This window comes from Agrilus planipennis, unplaced genomic scaffold (genome assembly GCF_000699045.2).
Source record: "Agrilus planipennis isolate EAB-ADULT unplaced genomic scaffold, Apla_2.0 scaffold6, whole genome shotgun sequence".
Lineage (NCBI taxonomy): Eukaryota > Metazoa > Arthropoda > Insecta > Coleoptera > Buprestidae > Agrilus > Agrilus planipennis.
In genome coordinates this window covers 2,167,921-2,185,067 of record NW_020439302.1, presented here as the reverse complement: position 1 = coordinate 2,185,067, position 17,147 = coordinate 2,167,921, and the positions used below count along the sequence as shown (strand labels likewise).

The 17,147-nt window shown below is 32.0% G+C and overlaps 4 protein-coding genes and 1 long non-coding RNA gene across 7 annotated transcripts; 3 read left to right on the top strand and 2 right to left on the bottom strand.

Annotated features, from left to right (window-relative positions):
* Positions 1–179: 179 nt before the first annotated feature.
* On the bottom strand, positions 180–1,119 carry LOC112905629 (60S ribosomal protein L32). Its single transcript, XM_025978420.1, has 4 exons — positions 1,008–1,119; positions 806–904; positions 569–721; positions 180–389 (listed from the first exon to the last, which is right to left on the bottom strand). The coding sequence occupies exons 2-4, from the start codon at positions 896–898 to the stop codon at positions 231–233; spliced, it is 405 nt and encodes a 134-aa protein (XP_025834205.1). The 5' UTR covers positions 899–904; positions 1,008–1,119; the 3' UTR covers positions 180–230.
* Positions 1,120–1,848: 729 nt separating this feature from the next.
* LOC108744634 (protein TonB) lies at positions 1,849–4,752 on the top strand. The gene is made up of 4 exons (XM_018480502.1): positions 1,849–1,938; positions 3,584–3,712; positions 3,768–3,879; positions 3,937–4,752. The coding sequence occupies exons 2-4, from the start codon at positions 3,611–3,613 to the stop codon at positions 4,026–4,028; spliced, it is 306 nt and encodes a 101-aa protein (XP_018336004.1). The 5' UTR covers positions 1,849–1,938; positions 3,584–3,610; the 3' UTR covers positions 4,029–4,752.
* Positions 4,753–5,254: 502 nt separating this feature from the next.
* On the top strand, positions 5,255–12,382 carry LOC108744087 (histone-lysine N-methyltransferase eggless). 2 transcript variants are annotated; one of them, XM_025978392.1, is made up of 17 exons: positions 5,255–6,072; positions 6,128–6,367; positions 6,634–6,780; positions 6,834–6,995; positions 7,207–7,549; positions 8,122–8,321; positions 8,429–8,619; positions 8,890–9,123; positions 9,437–9,628; positions 9,798–9,963; positions 10,040–10,194; positions 10,293–10,435; positions 10,511–10,688; positions 10,767–11,023; positions 11,095–11,249; positions 11,372–11,529; positions 11,640–12,382. In XM_025978392.1, the coding sequence occupies exons 1-17, from the start codon at positions 5,364–5,366 to the stop codon at positions 11,844–11,846; spliced, it is 3,837 nt and encodes a 1,278-aa protein (XP_025834177.1). In that variant the 5' UTR covers positions 5,255–5,363; the 3' UTR covers positions 11,847–12,382. The 2 variants fall into 2 exon arrangements, with proteins under 2 accessions (XP_025834177.1, XP_025834178.1); XM_025978393.1 differs by having other exon boundaries at positions 5,256–6,072; positions 6,634–6,771; positions 6,831–6,995.
* On the bottom strand, positions 12,367–13,268 carry LOC108744625 (myotrophin). Its single transcript, XM_018480491.2, has 4 exons — positions 13,114–13,268; positions 12,882–12,992; positions 12,745–12,828; positions 12,367–12,693 (listed from the first exon to the last, which is right to left on the bottom strand). The coding sequence occupies exons 1-4, from the start codon at positions 13,180–13,182 to the stop codon at positions 12,601–12,603; spliced, it is 357 nt and encodes a 118-aa protein (XP_018335993.1). The 5' UTR covers positions 13,183–13,268; the 3' UTR covers positions 12,367–12,600.
* Positions 13,269–13,418: 150 nt separating this feature from the next.
* LOC108744684 lies at positions 13,419–16,850 on the top strand. Of its 2 annotated transcripts, XR_003231916.1 has the most exons (7): positions 13,419–13,721; positions 13,922–14,036; positions 14,250–14,390; positions 15,215–15,444; positions 15,806–15,933; positions 16,412–16,637; positions 16,709–16,850. It is a non-coding gene; the product is annotated as an uncharacterized LOC108744684 (long non-coding RNA). The 2 variants fall into 2 exon arrangements; XR_003231915.1 differs by having other exon boundaries at positions 16,412–16,850.
* The last annotated feature ends 297 nt before the right edge of the window (positions 16,851–17,147 follow it).

The window sequence follows — 17,147 nt, the reverse complement described above, 5'->3', positions numbered from 1 at the left end:
TCGAGAAGAAATGGAAACTTAGGTCTTAAATCTTATTTATTTTAAATGTTACGGTGTAATTTTAGATTTCTAATTTGTAAGTTTATATTTTTATTTATATAAGAAAAAGATTTGTCTACAAAAATTACAGTGGTTTATTTTTTATCACGCACTTTTCCCTTTCAATGATAACAAAACAGTTTACAGCTATTTCATTTATTATTTTATTTATTACAATAATACAAAATAACTTATTCGTTCTCCTGGCTACGAAGTCTTGCATGTCCATTTGTAACACGCACTGACAACTGTTGTGCCCTTTCTACAATAGTCTTTCGCTTTTTTGATGACACTCCATGAGCAATTTCTGCACAGAATTTTCGATTTTGCATCATCAGGACTTCAAGTTCCTAAAAATAAAAGTACAAACAAATTCAAGCAGAAATTACAAAAATAAGCATACAAATGTAGTGTTTATGTTTAGCTCAGTGACAAATGTCATCAGATGTAGTCAGACGCAAATTACCATAAGCATCATTGCTAAACACGAATTAGAATAGATTCAACATCTTAAACAGAGTATACTTACTTTGACATTATGAACTAGGACTTTCCGGAAGCCAGTTGGTAGCATGTGGCGCGTTTTTTTGTTTGAACCGTAACCAATATTAGGCATCAAGTATTGTCCCTTGAAGCGCCTGCGAACTCTGTTGTCAATACCCTTAGGTTTTCTCCAGTTTCTCTAAAATACATATTCGGTCAAAACAATTAGCGAAAGTAAGGTTACAAGTCATCCAATTTCCACATAAAAATAGGAATTACTAACCTTTAGTTTAGCATAACGATCTGACTGATGTCTAATAAACTTCTTTGTACGTTTTTTTACAATTCTAGGCCTATATACTGGTCTTATTGCCATCTTGGTCTGCAAAGTAAAAAATTTAATTATTTAGAAAACTATTCTTATACATGTGCATAGTTTTTATCATACTTTCTAATTAATATGGTTTTATGTCAAGAATACTTACTGATGGATTTTATTTTTAAGGATTATTTTAAATGTGTAATATGTACACACACTATTGAGGTTATTTGACGTGACCCGAAAAGAAAATCCATAGAAAAAAGTCATAGATAATAGATATACAAAAAGTTGTAATTATCTATGGTTGTGATTGGTATCTTGTTAGTCAGTATTGATTTCTATGTTGGCGTGCCTGAAATCACTAAACAGTTACTATACAGGTACGCTCAAGAAATATTGTATTAATTTCAAATTGAAGTTATAAAAATTAATATGAATTTCTATGAATATATCATTATGGTAGTGATTCAAGTATATTAATATTAGCTATATGTTGCATTTTTTAAACACGACAAAAGTTTTAAATTACATACTTATATCTAACAATTTTGAATACTACGATTGAAATGAAATTCCACGTTTCTAGCTTTAAAATTAGAAAAGGTGCTGTGTTTTTATCTCTTTTTTTGTTATGATTTTTCTGTAATAATTAAACATTAGCGGTGCATTTGATCATTATTAACTTTTATAAAATAAGACATTTTATATAGTAACCAGTTCTTTATTTAAAGCCGACCGATCTTATGAATGCATTAAATAAATAATTTCAGTCAATTTTTTCTTTTTTCTTAATTCGTAGTAGTAAATGTGTTCATAAATTTCTATTTAAAGAAAGAAATGTCTACTAAAAGATATATGGGCGCAGATGTTAGCACATAATAGTAGATTTCAATTATGCCATCTACCTGAGATTTTCACCCTAATAATTCCTGTCCTGCACGGTAGAAATTCAAATAAAAACGGTTAGAAGGGAGATGTTGCTTTTACTTTCGTTATTAAGTTTGTGATTGGTTGCCCACTTTTGGCGCGCTCATACTCAGCGCTCCTAGCGGAACGCCTTGTTATTACCTGTTTCTCCGGCCGTTCATCGAGAGGTAAGTCGATTTATTAATTTCTTCAAATATTTAATATAAAATAAGGAAAATTATTTAGGACGTGCCAAAATTCATCATAAAATAATAGTTTTTTAGTAGAAATTTATCGTGCACCGTATATTTCGGTTCGAGTCGTACTTACAGAGGAATAAATTCTTTAGCTTTGTTTATCGAATATTTCGTAGCATGGCTGCTTTGGTTGTCACAGTTGAACTTGCCATTTCTGCATTTACGCTTGTAAAATTATTTTCTCTTCTACATACTATGGTTGAATACATTGAATGGTATCAAATTAAAGCTAATTTTTCGTAGAATGTGTTTGGATTATGTACTCCGAGATTTAAAGCTGGCGTATTAGAAAAAATAATTGGGTGTAGGCTTAGAATTTTAATGTTATTTTGAGTTAGCGCGCGCGCGGATGGTTTTATTTTGAAGACGCCGATCATAGTCGAAAAAAGACACGTTATTTTGTTTTGTTTGCTGCTCTTGCAGTGTGCAAAAAATTCGCGGCCGACTTAAAAAAAAAAAAACTTGAATGAATCTATCCGCAAAACAAAAGACACTAACCTTTTAAAACTGGTTTTTGCAATGTTTCAATGTTTGCTCGAGTAGTACCCACTAGGTACAGAAGTTATTGAATAATTCGCACTTCTTTGTTATGGAATCATTTCTTCAACGATAAATACTGTAGGGTTGTGATATGCAAGGGCTTGTTTTGGTGCCAAATAATATCGATTTTTGTTCTGCTTTGTATTAATATCTCAAATAATAACGCTTTAGTTGTTAATTTATCGAATTAAAATTAATTAATAATTTTTTCATTGATAGTTTATAAATTAGTGTCCCACTATTTTTGTAATTTAATATCGGACGCTAGGAAAATTACATGCGTCTTCAATGTTCATTAACGACATGTTTTAATAACAGCCTATAAGATTTGTTTTTTAACTTTGTTGAATGCAGGATAATTAACGCGTACCTATGCAAATTAGATTCCTAGAGGTCAAAGGGGTTGAATGCATATTAAATATAAGTGCCCTATATCCTCTAAATCCTTTTTCTGCTTTTCGAAAAAATGATGCTGAAGTAATTGCATCATAATGAAAGAACTGGTTGTTTAGTAAAAGGCTTAGGAATTTTTACGATGCACTTATCAAAAATGACGGGTAAGACGCTATACCTATGCACCCCGTTAATCTTACATTGTGATGTGATTGAAACTGCGCAAATAATACAAACTAAGGGAGGATATAATGAAATTATTTATTTAATGAACATCTGAATATGTTATTTAACAATAGATTATTTTTTTTTAAGAAAATTTAACTGCAAACATCTTTGTCGTATTAGGATCGCATAATTGGAAATATTTTATGCAAGCGCGTAATAGATGCACCCATAGAGATAGAAAATCGATAAAACTGAATTGGAGGCCGTAATTTTCCGTGTTGCTCTTGAAATTAATAAATATGTTTAACAAATATTTTTTTAAATAAAATGTATTTTATGACCATTTTTAGTTCCTTTTAATTTTCTTCATAAGTTAACTCAATTAGTTAGCGCACTATAGTATAAAATGTGCACATACGGTATGTCGACCAAGCAACGAACCCATTAGCTAATAGCTTTTACTTTTTGTTTCCAGGAAATTTTAATTTTTCTGAAATTGAAAATGTCTGACGACGCAGCGGCACCAGCAAAGCGGGGTCGCAAAGCCAATGCCGAAAAGGCCGAAAAAAGTGACAAGACGGAGGCCAAAAAGCGCACAAAAAAGGTACTTAAAACAACTAATAAAGTTACCACTTTTATCAAATTATTTTGTTTTTAAGGATGCCAAAGCTGACGAAAGCGGTGACGAAGTACCCGTGAAAAGGGGCCGCGGCAGGCCGAAAGGCACAACAAAAAAGAAAAACTCTCCAAAACCGAAAGCTAAAGGAACAGGTAAATAAATTTTATAATAATTGAAAAATTACTCAATAAAAAAATGTTTTGTTTAAGGACGTCGGGGAAGGCCCAAAAAAGAAGACAAAGATTCAGCTGAAGAAGAAACAGAAGAAAATGAAGCAGAGGAAGAAGAAGGAGATGAGTAAATAAAAATATTTTATTGTATGAAATAGGTGGCAGCTCCTAGAGGGGATTTACCTTCCCCCCTCTGTCTAAAACCGGTGCCATTTTTTTACGTTAGATTGTAAGGATTCCTTTTCACTTTGATTCTTTGTGTGTATTTGTTTATTTGACTAGAAAGTGTTCAAAAGTGGGCCAAAAATGATCTCAAAAAAAATAAATAAATTATTTAAGCGTCGTGCATTCGTGGTCAACGGGAGTTGCTACCTGCAATATATTTTTTTTTCTGTATTCCCTCTAAAATTCCGAGAACTTACGAATTTTGATTGAGTTTTTGATTTGTCTACATACATGTATGTAAATATGTGCCTGCATTTGACATTACAACAAGAAATAAAAGAGAATAATGTGCAAAATTTTGTAAAAAGTTCCAATGTTTATGCCTGTCTAAAATCAAAATTCGTCGGTTCGATTTTCATGTAAAATTGCAAGAATAAAAAAAAAGAATAGTCATTTGATTAGGTTTCTGTCCTTTGAAGACTTATCGTTAGTTTAATGCACAAGTGCAACATTACATGATACATATTTAATGTCTAGGTTTAAGTTGTGCCGATATTATTACGTTTTAAGTAGTTTGGATGTACAAAATTCGTAGAGAAACTTTTGTCCTGATACTTGTAAGAAATCTGTTTGTCAGTAGATTCCATACATAGTTCAGAGCGTTCACAATAAATGAGATACATAAACTTTTTTTATACTGCGCAAAAAGTATCACCCTGTACACTAAATTTCTGTAGACCAATCAACTTTTTCATTTCCGTTATTTCAAAATACTATATTTTGATTGGTTTAACGATTGCATTAACTAACCCATAGAAAAAAGGAGTTATTTATTTATGGTAGATGATTGTTACTGTACAACGTTGCCATATTATTCTAAATTTTACATTTTCTTTAATCTGACTACATTACTTATTAAAGTTAACCGTATGTAAAATAATTACACCAAGAAGCCATTAATATTAAAGCAATTTAATAAATTACGTTAGTAAATTAGAAAGTGTGTCAAGAAATTCAGAATAGATGCAAATATACAAAAAATTGCTGTTTTTCATCGTTTATGTAAATTTGTGATTATGATTACGTTTAATTTTTGTTAAAATTTGCTAATTTACCTTGAGTGAGGTTGTTTTTAGTTAACTATTTTGGGTTGTATGATATGACAACGTTGGATTTAATTCCCTTCTTTCTATGTGTGCGTTCATTGGTTGACATTTGACATTGTATAGGTTATAATATTAATATATATATTTTGGTTTTTTAAATATTTTTCTCAACTTTTTAAGCGTTTGAAGAGATGAATGAATCAATTAATATTTATTAATAAAAATTTCAACAGCAGGAATCTTACTAGCTTCGAAGAAAACAGTATTTGTGAAAAAACAAAAATGGACATCGAAGAGCCTATGGAAATAGATGACACCGTTCCTAATACTGTAATTATCGAAAATAAAAGGATGAGTACCGATCTTTTGCCACCGAATGATTCTTTATCCAATAACGAACACCAAAAAACAGATATAGAAAATTCAAATTGCATTAAGACTGATAAATCGCAAGAGGGTGCCGCTAATGAAGACATGCTGAAAAATCCTTCTTGTTTATCAGACGATGATTTGGAAGTAATAGAAGTTCCTTCTAAAAATTTAACTAAAAGTGTTCCTGATGAGCCTGAAACTTCATCTGAAAATAAAGAGAAAAGAAAAGAAGATGACTGTGTAGTTATTCTGACAGACGATGAAGATGAACATACTACAACTGATACCTCACGACGTAAGCGGGACTTAGTAGCCACCGAAGTTATTGATTTAGTCCCCCAAAAGAAGAATTCAGTGAACAATAAATGCATTAATTATGCTTGTCAGAGTGGATTTGGTATGATTAAGGCACCAATTTTCTGTTTATCTTACTTCAGAGTCAAAAATGCAGAAAACAAATGTTTAGAAGTCTGTCAGGAGTGCTTTGAAGAAGCATTCTTGCATTATGATGGACTGTCAACAGCACTAATGGGTATAAATTTTGTCTGTTTAAATTACATTTAAAATTCAAATCGTTAATGTTACAGGGGGTAAACTATTGGTAGAACAAGAGGTGCCTGTGAGAGATGATATGTTTGAAATAGATGACTCAGATTCAGAAGAAGATGCAGAGAAAGAAGTAGCTGAATACTTTGATAATGAATCTGTTGAATTTCTTAAAGAAAATTTAGACATGGTTATTATGGAAACTATTGAAAAATACAAATTAAATGAACAAGTGAATAATTCAGTTAAATATTTGGTAGAAAAAGAAGATAAATTGAAAGGTAATATACACATATTTTGAGAATTTTAAATAAATAAATATAAAGTAGTTAACTATAAAAATTGTCAAACGAAAGAATACTCATTTGTTTAAAACAGTTAAAAGAAACAATTATCTGTTGTAGGTTTATTGTTTTGCAAATGTACATTGATTTGATGTGGTCAAATGACTTATTGATTGTTTATTGATAATTTGATTTGTTAACAATAAGTCAAGTGTAATTTTGCACCATTGCAGTTTAATAACTTGAAACATTTTTTATTACAGAGTCGTGTATACAAGTAGACGGAATGATAAAAGACTTGCGAAAGTGCTTGGATGGTATCCAGAGGAATATCTACAGCGAATTTCGTGTAAGATATCAACATCTTCCATCCCTGGAACTTTGCGACCGTCCTTCCCAAAGTAAATCAGGTGCTTTAGGTAACATTTTCTCTTCTCTTAACACGTTTATTGTTATATAGCAGGTCGAAGGTCAGAACTAAATAGAAAAAGATCCGCCTCTTGTTTCGAAATGGACACAGACAAGCACCAGATTACATCAGAAATGGATAAAATAGATGACGTTGTAGAAGTACCTGCAGATCTACCACCAAAAGGAGAAATCATCAAGCCCGAACCAGTAATAGGTATTTATTTTACTTTTTTTTTGTTATATGTATATGAGAGACATTTTAACTCTAATTATTATCAAATGTAAACCAGAAGTAAATTTAAAAATTCAATGTTTTCATACCATTTATTAATTACAAGTATGCAACGTTTTACTAACTGTAATTATCATATCTGAACTGCAATAGGTAACAAAAGTAATTTTTATATTGTTTGTGTTGTCTGCAGGTCAGGACTATTATTCAGCACGTTACCTCACAATGGGCTCATGGATGCCCGTTAAGTTGGAAAAAGTTCTCGACTCTGGAGAAATGATCAATGGACGTCTTACTAGCAATCATGTATACAGTGTTTTGGTAAACAATAAACAGAAAACGTCTTCCAGTAGCAGATTGCACTCGGGTAGGGAAATGGCATATTTCACGGCCCCAAACGTCCAACTTGACGTCGGCACTCGTGTCATTGCTGTCTTCAGGGAAACTGCAACCAATATGGAAACAAAGAAGCACAAGAAAGAGACTTTCTTCCCCGGAATCGTGGCCGAACCATTGTCCGCTGCTAATCGTTACAGGTCAGTTCTGATTTTAAATATTACCAGTGCTTCCCCCCTATCGGTCACTGTGAGCTCGAATCTGTTAGCACCATTGCTTCGAGTGGTCGAAATTCACTTTTGTGAACAATTTGTTTAATTACTTTCTTTGTGTTAAAAATTGTTTAAAAAATTAAATTTAAGGGAATTGTTTGTAAATAGGTATGCAACACATCGTACACTTCGGCATAAGAATTTGCTAATCTAACTACGTAATACTATGACCTGTGCTGTAGCATTTATCTTAAAATAATGGATTAAACAAATTTTCTTCTCGAAATAACGTTTTTGATAAGGTAGTCACACTTGTCAGATTTATTTTTTGTTTCTTTTGAATCGTTACTATAAAAATTATAATTATTAATTACTTTTATTTTCTTGTGGTTTGTAAAGCAACGTTAATTTGATAATCATTGCGTTTTTGGCGTTTATTTTATAAAAAAAAAAATTTCTTTTTTATCGTTAAGTTATTACTCTTCTAAGTTTATACTTCTTTTAAGTTTTGTAGGTTTGCTGTACCTTATGATATGTATTCCATGGTTTTTTTATTTCAGATATCTCATATTTTTTGACGATGGTTACGCCCAATATGTGAACCATAACCAGGTTCGTCTCGTTTTCGAATCATCCAAATTTGTGTGGGAAGACGTGCATATTGACTCGCGACCCTTTATTAAAAAATATCTTGAATCGTACCCTGACAGGCCCATGGTTAAATTGCGAAAGGACCAAACCGTTCGTACAGAATACAGGGGTAATAATAAGAGTATTATTTTTAAACTTTCGTTTACAGTATTAATATTAATAACAGTTTATTTATTAATTTTATATTTTTATCTCTTTTTTTTTAATGTTGTTTAGGCAAATGGTGGCTGACAACGGTTATGAAGATTGACTGTTCATTAGTGCAAATGTTCTTCGATGCTTCTAACAGAGTCGAGTGGATATATAGGGGTTCGACGCGCTTAAACCCCATGTTCAAAGAAGAGCAGGCTGCAAGTAATCGACTGCAGAACAAAGCGCGAATTATGCCGAGGATGCAAAGGGGAACGGTAAAAATCTATTTTTTAAAACCCTTAGGGTATTATTTTCTTTGCGACATCCGTATACCAAATTCTCTGCTCCCATCTTACGTTTGAGTAAAATCGCTGTATTTTTCTTACAAACAGCAGAGAGGGATATGTTCCAATATTGAATTTTAATAGCGATACATATATAAGTTAATCAAAATATTGGAACCGTGAAGCAGACCTGTGGTTTGTTTGTTTTGATTAATTCCTGTACATGGTTACATAATATAATTTTATTTGTTTTTTGTTTAGGATAACTCTGGCGCTTACGTAGAATACACTAGGAATGATGAGCAAAAGGATAAAGAACTTCCGTCGGAAGCTACCGTGGCTCCTGTGAAAGCCGTTGCTCGGAAGAGCACAGCTAAAGCAATGCTCAATGCTGTCACAAAGCCATCGCCTTTCGTTGGCGCCGTGCCCTTCTTACCAGTAGTAAATAAAGAGAAAGAGACTTTGTCGCCTGCTACACCACCAACTAAAGTTGTGGTAAATAACTCTTTAATATACTAGTTCTTCCCCCCTATCAGTCAGTGTGAGCTCCAAACGGTTAGCACCATTGCTTCGAGTGGTCGAAATTCATTTTTGTGAACACAATTTGTTTAATCGCTTTCTTTGTGTTTATTAAGTTGCTTTGATATTCATAGTAGAAAATATTCTAGTCAGTCTTGTAGTGTTCAGTCACTGTTATAAAAATAAAGAAGGCATAGGCACCTTTGGTTGCTAACATCGGCGTCTTGTGGAGCTTTTTTATTTTTCTTTTTTTTAAAGTAATTTGAATTCTTGTTCTTTTTCCTTTTAGTATTTTACCCCAAGGGCTCAAACGAATCTCAGGGCCCCCTACAAGTGTCACGTATGTTCTCCACGTTGCAAGCGTTACGTTCTTCATAATGTCAACAAACTAAATAGCTACAACCCTCTCGCAAAACCCCTTTTATGTGGCTGGAACCGACTTACCCTTAAACATAAGGGAAAAAGGGAAATAAATTATAAGGTAAGTATATTATTTACATAATTTGGTCTATGGTATCAGTAAGATAAATTTTCCATTTTAATTTGTAGGTGTTTAAATAAACTTTAGTTAAAATAATGCTACTTGAATCTTTTAAAATCTGCATGTTTCGTTCAGCAGGAGTTGATAAATTCTAAATTAATGTTTCTAGGCTCCCTGTGGTCGTTTCATTCGGACCATGGCAGAATTACATTTATACCTGAGGCTCACTGAAAGTGAAATGACCGTTGACTTATTTGACTTTGACTATTGGGTTCACTGTCTTGCAGAATTTATGTTGGAAAAAGATGCAACAATCAACAAGGATTTATCAAATGGTATTTATGTCTTCTCTTTCAACTCTTTCTTCTGCTATTTTCCAATAAATGTATTTTTAACTTTTATTTTTCTTAGCTCTTGAAAACGTTCCAATTCCTGTTGTAAATTACAACGACAATGAAATGAACGATTTCTGTAATTATTCCACAAAAAGAGAACCAATGGATGGGGTTAATCTGAACTTGGATCCCGAATTTTTATGTGGTTGTGACTGTGAAGACGATTGTACCGTAAGTAATCTTTTTGAGAAATTTATTAATCTTTTTTCTTTTTAATAAATAAATTTCTCAATAACAGTTACCTATCTGTATTTAATAATTCTTTTAAGGACAAGATGAAGTGTCAATGCTGGCAATTAACCCTGGAGGGCATGTCTTATCTCCAAAAGAACATTTCTCCAGATCAGGTTGGTTATCAGTACAGAAGACTTCCAGAGGCTGTTCCTACAGGAATTTACGAATGCAATTCTAGGTATTTTTTGTTATTTTTAATATCTTCCAAATTGAAACTCCTATCAATGTATAAAGCATCTATTTTTGTTTTTAGATGTAAATGTGCACCAACGTGTCTCAACAGGGTGGTTCAGAACCCCCTTCAGTTAAAATTGCAGGTGTTTAAAACGACAAATCGAGGCTGGGGTATCAGATGTCTCAATGACATCCCTCAAGGTGCATTTATTTGTATCTATGCTGGTTCTCTTCTAACAGAACAAATGGCTAATGAAGTAAGTGGTTTAATAAAAAGAAAACATTTTATTCAGTATATTTTTTCTACTAATCTACATTTCTTTTTTGCTTTTTAGGGAGGTAAAAATTATGGGGATGAATATCTAGCAGAATTGGATTATATTGAGGTAGTCGAAAAGATGAAAGAAGACTACGAAGAAGAGGCTGTATTAGATGAAGAAGACCTAAAGAAACCTAAAAGTCGCGAAAATTCTGATAACGAAGACGACGAAAAAGAACAAAGCACAACAGGAAGAGGAAGAAAGAAAAACTATACTGAAGACACAGATTTTGTTCTCAATGTTAATTTTAACGCTAACGACTCGTCTATAAGGTAAAAATAATTTCTGTAAAAGAAAAAGTGCTTCTCCATTCTGAAAGATATTTATTATGTTACTGTTCCAGATCTCGATTGAGACGAAGGCATACAGAAGAGGAGCCGAAGACTGAAGTAAAGGAAAATGACACTAAGAAGAAGGAAGCGACCGAAAAAAAAGAAGAAAAGAAGGACAAAGCCGAACCTGAAGAAGATTATGTCATGATTAGTGACGACGAAGATTGTGAGTGCATATTTCTATAGTTCAGTAAATTTAACTTGTTATATTTTTTAGTTAAAATCTTAATATGTTTATTATTTTTAATCGGTATTGTTAAGAAATTATTAAAAAGTAATGTTTGTCAGGTGTCCACGAACCCTCGAGTTTCAACCCTAAAGATGAGTCCAAACTGGATGAAACGCGCCCCATGAAGTACATGTCGGTCAGAGAACTGTACGCCGAAGACGAATGCGTTTACGTAATGGATGCCAAAGTTTCAGGAAATATTGGACGATTTCTAAACGTAAGTCATTTTATTTAGCGAAGAAAAAACAAAAACTTAGTTTGATGTATAGATTATAGATATTGGAATTAGCTAGCAGTTTTTTTTAAATTTATTTATTTTTTTTTAAGCATTCCTGTTCTCCAAACGTTTTTGTACAGAACGTTTTCGTGGATACGCACGATCTTCGGTTTCCGTGGGTAGCATTTTTTGCTTTAACATACATTCGGGCAGGGACAGAGCTCACGTGGAACTACAACTACGACGTAGGAAGCGTCCCTGGGAAGACAATGTACTGCTATTGCGCCTCCGACGAATGCAGAGGTAGACTTTTATAATTCTTCTTTTTTTTTTTTAAATGTCAGGCTCATAGAAGTGTTGTAGTAATAACTTTTTGTTTTATTAATTGTAGAAAGTTGAATGAATACTCTTTTGATTCGAACTTCATTTTTTTAACTACGTACATTCGAGTCTGTTTTTATACGATTTTGATTTAACACGACTGGTGAAATCTGAGAAAAACATTTTTTTAATATTACATGTCTGGTATTCTCCGAATCACCTGACTGACTGGAATTCCCTGAATTTTAATCTTTAAATATATTAATTTTGTCGAAAATTAATTTTAATAAATAATGGGATATATGTTTTACAAGAATTCTTCCAGAAAGTCGTGTAAAAACGGAATTAAACGTACGTGAATGTTACTTGGCCTCATATACAGAATCGCAAGAGAACTGTTAAAATAGGGAATTTTAAGTGTTTTATTATTTGTTTTTTGGTGTTAAGTACTTCTTTTAATAATATTCTGAGTTAAAACTTTCCACAAAGTATTTATCGTTTGAATAAAAGAGTCAGTGACAGTTTTTCTTAATATGTATTGTTTAATTTAAAAAAATACACCTACAACAAAATATCACTCAGCACTTTGAATATACTGTTCTCTTTCAGTACTTTCATCTTACATTATTATTATCATTAAAAAAACTAAACTCCCTAATAATAAATACAGTTTGGGTAGATATATAAGTTGTTTGATAATGACAGTAAGAAAAGAAAAGATTAAAAGGTAGTCAGTGGGAGGTTTAAGGATTATTTGGTCAACAGTAATTGCTTAATCTCACTGTTCTCTGCTGCGTCTACATATGTCGTACCATCAGGTGCACGACCGTCTCGCAGAGCACCCTACAAGTCCCAAAAACAGTACATACAATATTTTTTGAAATGAATATTTACCTTATCTAATAAGAGTTTGACACAGTCTTTATGTCCTTCCCAGATCGCAGCTAAAATTGCTGTTATTCCATGCTTGTCTTTAGACTGAAATTATAGCCAAATTACTTACCAATATTAATGTAATTAGCCAAACTTACATTTACATCTGCTCCAGCTGATATGAGATATTCTATAACGTCTGCCTGACCATAATCAGCAGCATACAAAATAGGGGGTCGCCCATCTATTTCTTGATTTACATCTACACACTGAAACATAAATTTCTTAAAATTAAATTGTGATCACTTCATTTTTCTGGAACCGTTACTAATTGATACTGCTGGCCACTTAACAAAACTGTTTTACACATTTCGTAAATATGAAACAAACCTTTTTTTCTATTATATCCTTTACTTGTTCTAGATCTCCGTTTTTTATTCCCCAAACCAATTCACTCATTTTCGAACTAATTTAAGTGTTTGTGAAAATAAGATGATAATACGACTATGTCTGACAGATAAATAACAGTTGACTGAGTTGACATTTGACCATAGATCATTTGACATAAGAAAAGCGTTTTCCAACGATGTACCAACCCTAAACATTAAATTTACTAGCTCTAGTGGTAGTTAAATAGTAACGGTCAGAAAATAAAAAACGGTAGTTGTAAATAACACCAGTTTCTTATTTCATTGTGTATAATCTGCCATTAGGGCCTTTAAAGAATGGTGATATGTGTTACTATCTTCGACGAAATTAACAGATCTCGTTGATGACGTATTTCCTTCCCGTTCTTTGTCTGCTGTTGCATCTATAGTTTGTTTCTGTTTCTTGTGATATTTTGTGTGCATTTTCGATACAAAAATTTGGAAAAAAGTGCTGGTACTTACAAAATTTCTCTCACAATAGATTCTGGAATTACAGTTTTATCTGTTGTGCAGTATTTTATTATTGAGTATCGGATTATTTTTATGATTTCCATCGATTAAGTTACGAAGGTAAATGTTCGTTACTCCGCCATATTTGATAATTTAGGGAGAACGTGGAAACTTACTAATGTGTATTCAATAGTTATCAGTTTAGTACAAAAAATTGTTTTTATAAAGTTTTTTTATAACAAAAGTACTGTTCATGAATGATTATTAACCAGCTACAAAATAATTATTTTTGTCTTTCATTTGATATTTTCTTTTTGCAGTTACACATTGGGAATACATTTCTTCCTGCCTCTATCAAACGAACTTTCCTATAGCAATTCAAGCTACGGAGAGCGTATTACCTTCCAAAGTCTTAAAGGGCCTTGTTGTTTAGAGGTAAGATGACTGAAAGTATTTGAAAATAAATATGTATGTAGTAATATTAATTGTTTAAAATATCCTGATGTTAACAGAGAAAAGGGTTCTGCATTATTTTAATGTTCTATTATGTAGTTTTTTTTACTAGGAAGATTAAATTAATTTTATCTTAAAACAAACATTATGTTGAGAAAAAGTTACTAAAATGTTTTTTCTTTTGTTTCCATTTAGCTTCAATTAAGAGTCATGAAAGTGACTTCCTCTCCTGGGAATAAGGATATTGATCACAGCATGATGTGGATTACTAAAGAATGAATTTGCAACATGTAAATAATTACTTTTCGGACACGTTTGGAGTTCTAGGATTAGAAGGTAAGAAAAATCCTTTAACAACATTTTTGGGGCTTTAGCTGATTTGTTACACCACATAATAATAGGTTCTTCATGTAAATTCCCATTTATTTACAGTAGACACAATTGTTTCACCATTAGGTTATTATTGTTGTATTGTTTGTCTACAATATTGAAAATTTCTTGAAACATCACGTTTTGGTTTGTTATAATATGGACAAGTTTCAATAAGAAAAGTTGTTTGACTTTTAATTTTCATGTACTTGTTCAATTCAACTTTTTTTTAATAAGCCTGTTTGACATTATAGTACCATTACATTTTGATTGCTCTGTTACAAAAATTCAAAGAATCTAAATTTAAAAAAATTGCAGAAATGCTGAAAATACTTCCTTTTATTAAATACAAACATTGAGAATTTTTATTTTATTTTAAATTTAAAATTACAACAATATTAATGTATAATGTACCATGATATAATTAATATTGCTGTTGATGTTTTGTTTTCAATTTTTGCTCCATATATTAGTAGAAACTTTCAAACAACATTTCCAAAATGGCAGAAGTGGAAGAGTAGAATTAATGTGGAACTGACCTTTCCCTCAGTGTATATGTTGCCTTAATACAAACTTTTACATTTTATTTAAATGTAGGAAAAGGGGCCTTAAATACGTAAATTTTCAAAGTAACAGCTGTCTATTTTGCTGATTAATTAATGGTACGTCATGTATCTACTATTCTCTTGGTCACCTGTCTTTAACTTCACTACCACATTGTCACATTAAAAAGTTACTGATTTACGTGCTTTAAAAGTTGTAATTAATTACTTTTTTGCCCATTTCTATAGATTATCCAACAAATGCAGTTAATTTTGGTTCTACTGAAACAGCTAATGTTTTTAATGTCTTCACCGTGCACAACATTATGCGGTTAATTTTGAACTTGCAAGGTGGGAGGCAACTGAATATTAATTTGGAAACTACTGAATTCAAATTGTCTGTAGTGCTATATCTCCATAATTTGGCTTGCTCATCACCCTTGTATACTCTAGAACGCTACTTTCTGCAGTTAATTAAGGTAAGAGTGCATATCATAATTATTTTTAATCGTTCTTTACAGCATAAGTTAATGTTATCATGTATTTACAGTATTGTCCACAGAATAAGTTGACTTTTCAAACATCTACAGCATTTTATTTGTTTATTGTAACAATTGAGTGATATTATCATGCATTTATGGTACTTTTTTGAAACAAATATTGTCTACTGCATAAGTTGACGTTATGGTGCATCCATGATTACTTCACATTTATTTGTCTTGATATAGATCACCATTTTATAATTCAGCTATTTTAATTGTTTCTTGATGCGTGTTTTTATTGTGTTTCTTATCTTATATAGGAGTGTAATTAATCCTTAATTTTTGCCCATTTCTGCAGATTTTCCATGTGAAGGCGAATTAAAGATTAGTGTGGTCATGCAACCGATGTCCACATGGGTGGCGTTTTCCTGCACTTTATTGTTGATTTGCTGTTTTCGTTTGAATTTGATCCTGCAGTTAATTAAGGTGAGAGTATATGACATAATTAGTTTTAATTGCTCTTTACAGCATAAATTAATGTTATCCTGTATTTATGGTATCGTCTACAGTATAAGTTAACGTTCTACATCTATGGCATCTCTTTTAACCGTTATCTATTGATCCATTGTTTACAGAACAAGCTGGCGCTTTCGTGTATCTATGGTACCAGTTAACATTTATCTATCGTTCACACCATAAATTAATGTTATCGTGCATCTATTGGTATTCTAACGATTCCGTATTGTTCGCAGCATTAAGTGACGTTATCGTGCACTTTGGTACTTTCTTTTTTTAACAAATATCTATGGTGTATCTATGATTACTTCACATTTGTCAAAATGTCATTTTATAATTCAGGTACTTTAATTGTTTGTTGGTGCGGGTTTTTATTGTTTTTCTTCTCTTACTTATATAGGAGTGTAATTAATCCTTAATTAATACGTTTTTTTGTCCATTTCTGCAGATTTTCCAACAAGTGAAAGAGAATTAAAGATCAGTTTGGTCATTCTGAAACAATCAATGTCTACATGGGTGGCGTTTTCCTGGACTTCACTGTTGATTTGCTGTTTTCGTCTTCACTTTCCAACATTATGCAGTTAATTCTCAACGGAGGAGTGAGAGCACCTGGAGATTTTATTTGCTTTTCACATCTGCAAACTTTGGAACATTACAATTTACAGTTAATTAAGGTGAGAATGCTTGATATTATAATTAATTTCAATTGCTCTTTATTAATCTGTTACCACCGTATCTGTTTCAGATCGACGTGGGAAAAGACAAAGAAGATCCCATAGTTAAAATACTTTATCTTGCATGTTCTATTAGACACAATTAGAATTTTTTATTTTGCATGGTTTTTGTAGTTCATTTTATTTGAATTAGTTTTTTATTTTGCATGCTTGTTTTTGTTCATTTTATTTGAAGTAATTGTTGATTGTAGATGTTTTTATTTTTTTTTGTATGTAGTAGTAGTGTAGTAGTAGAAATAACACGTTTAGTAGTTGTAGTATAGTCTAACCTTGCTTACCTCTTCGCTTAGCTTACTGCATATTCTTCCTAATTTGCTTTGCATTTACCCTACGAGTTCTACATGATTCAACGTTTCGTTATCGTGTGTGTTTCTTCTCACCCTTGTGGAATTAGGGAGGGCCTCCCCGAACGACTTCCCTTGGGCTTAGCTATTTAGTTGATCTTAAAAG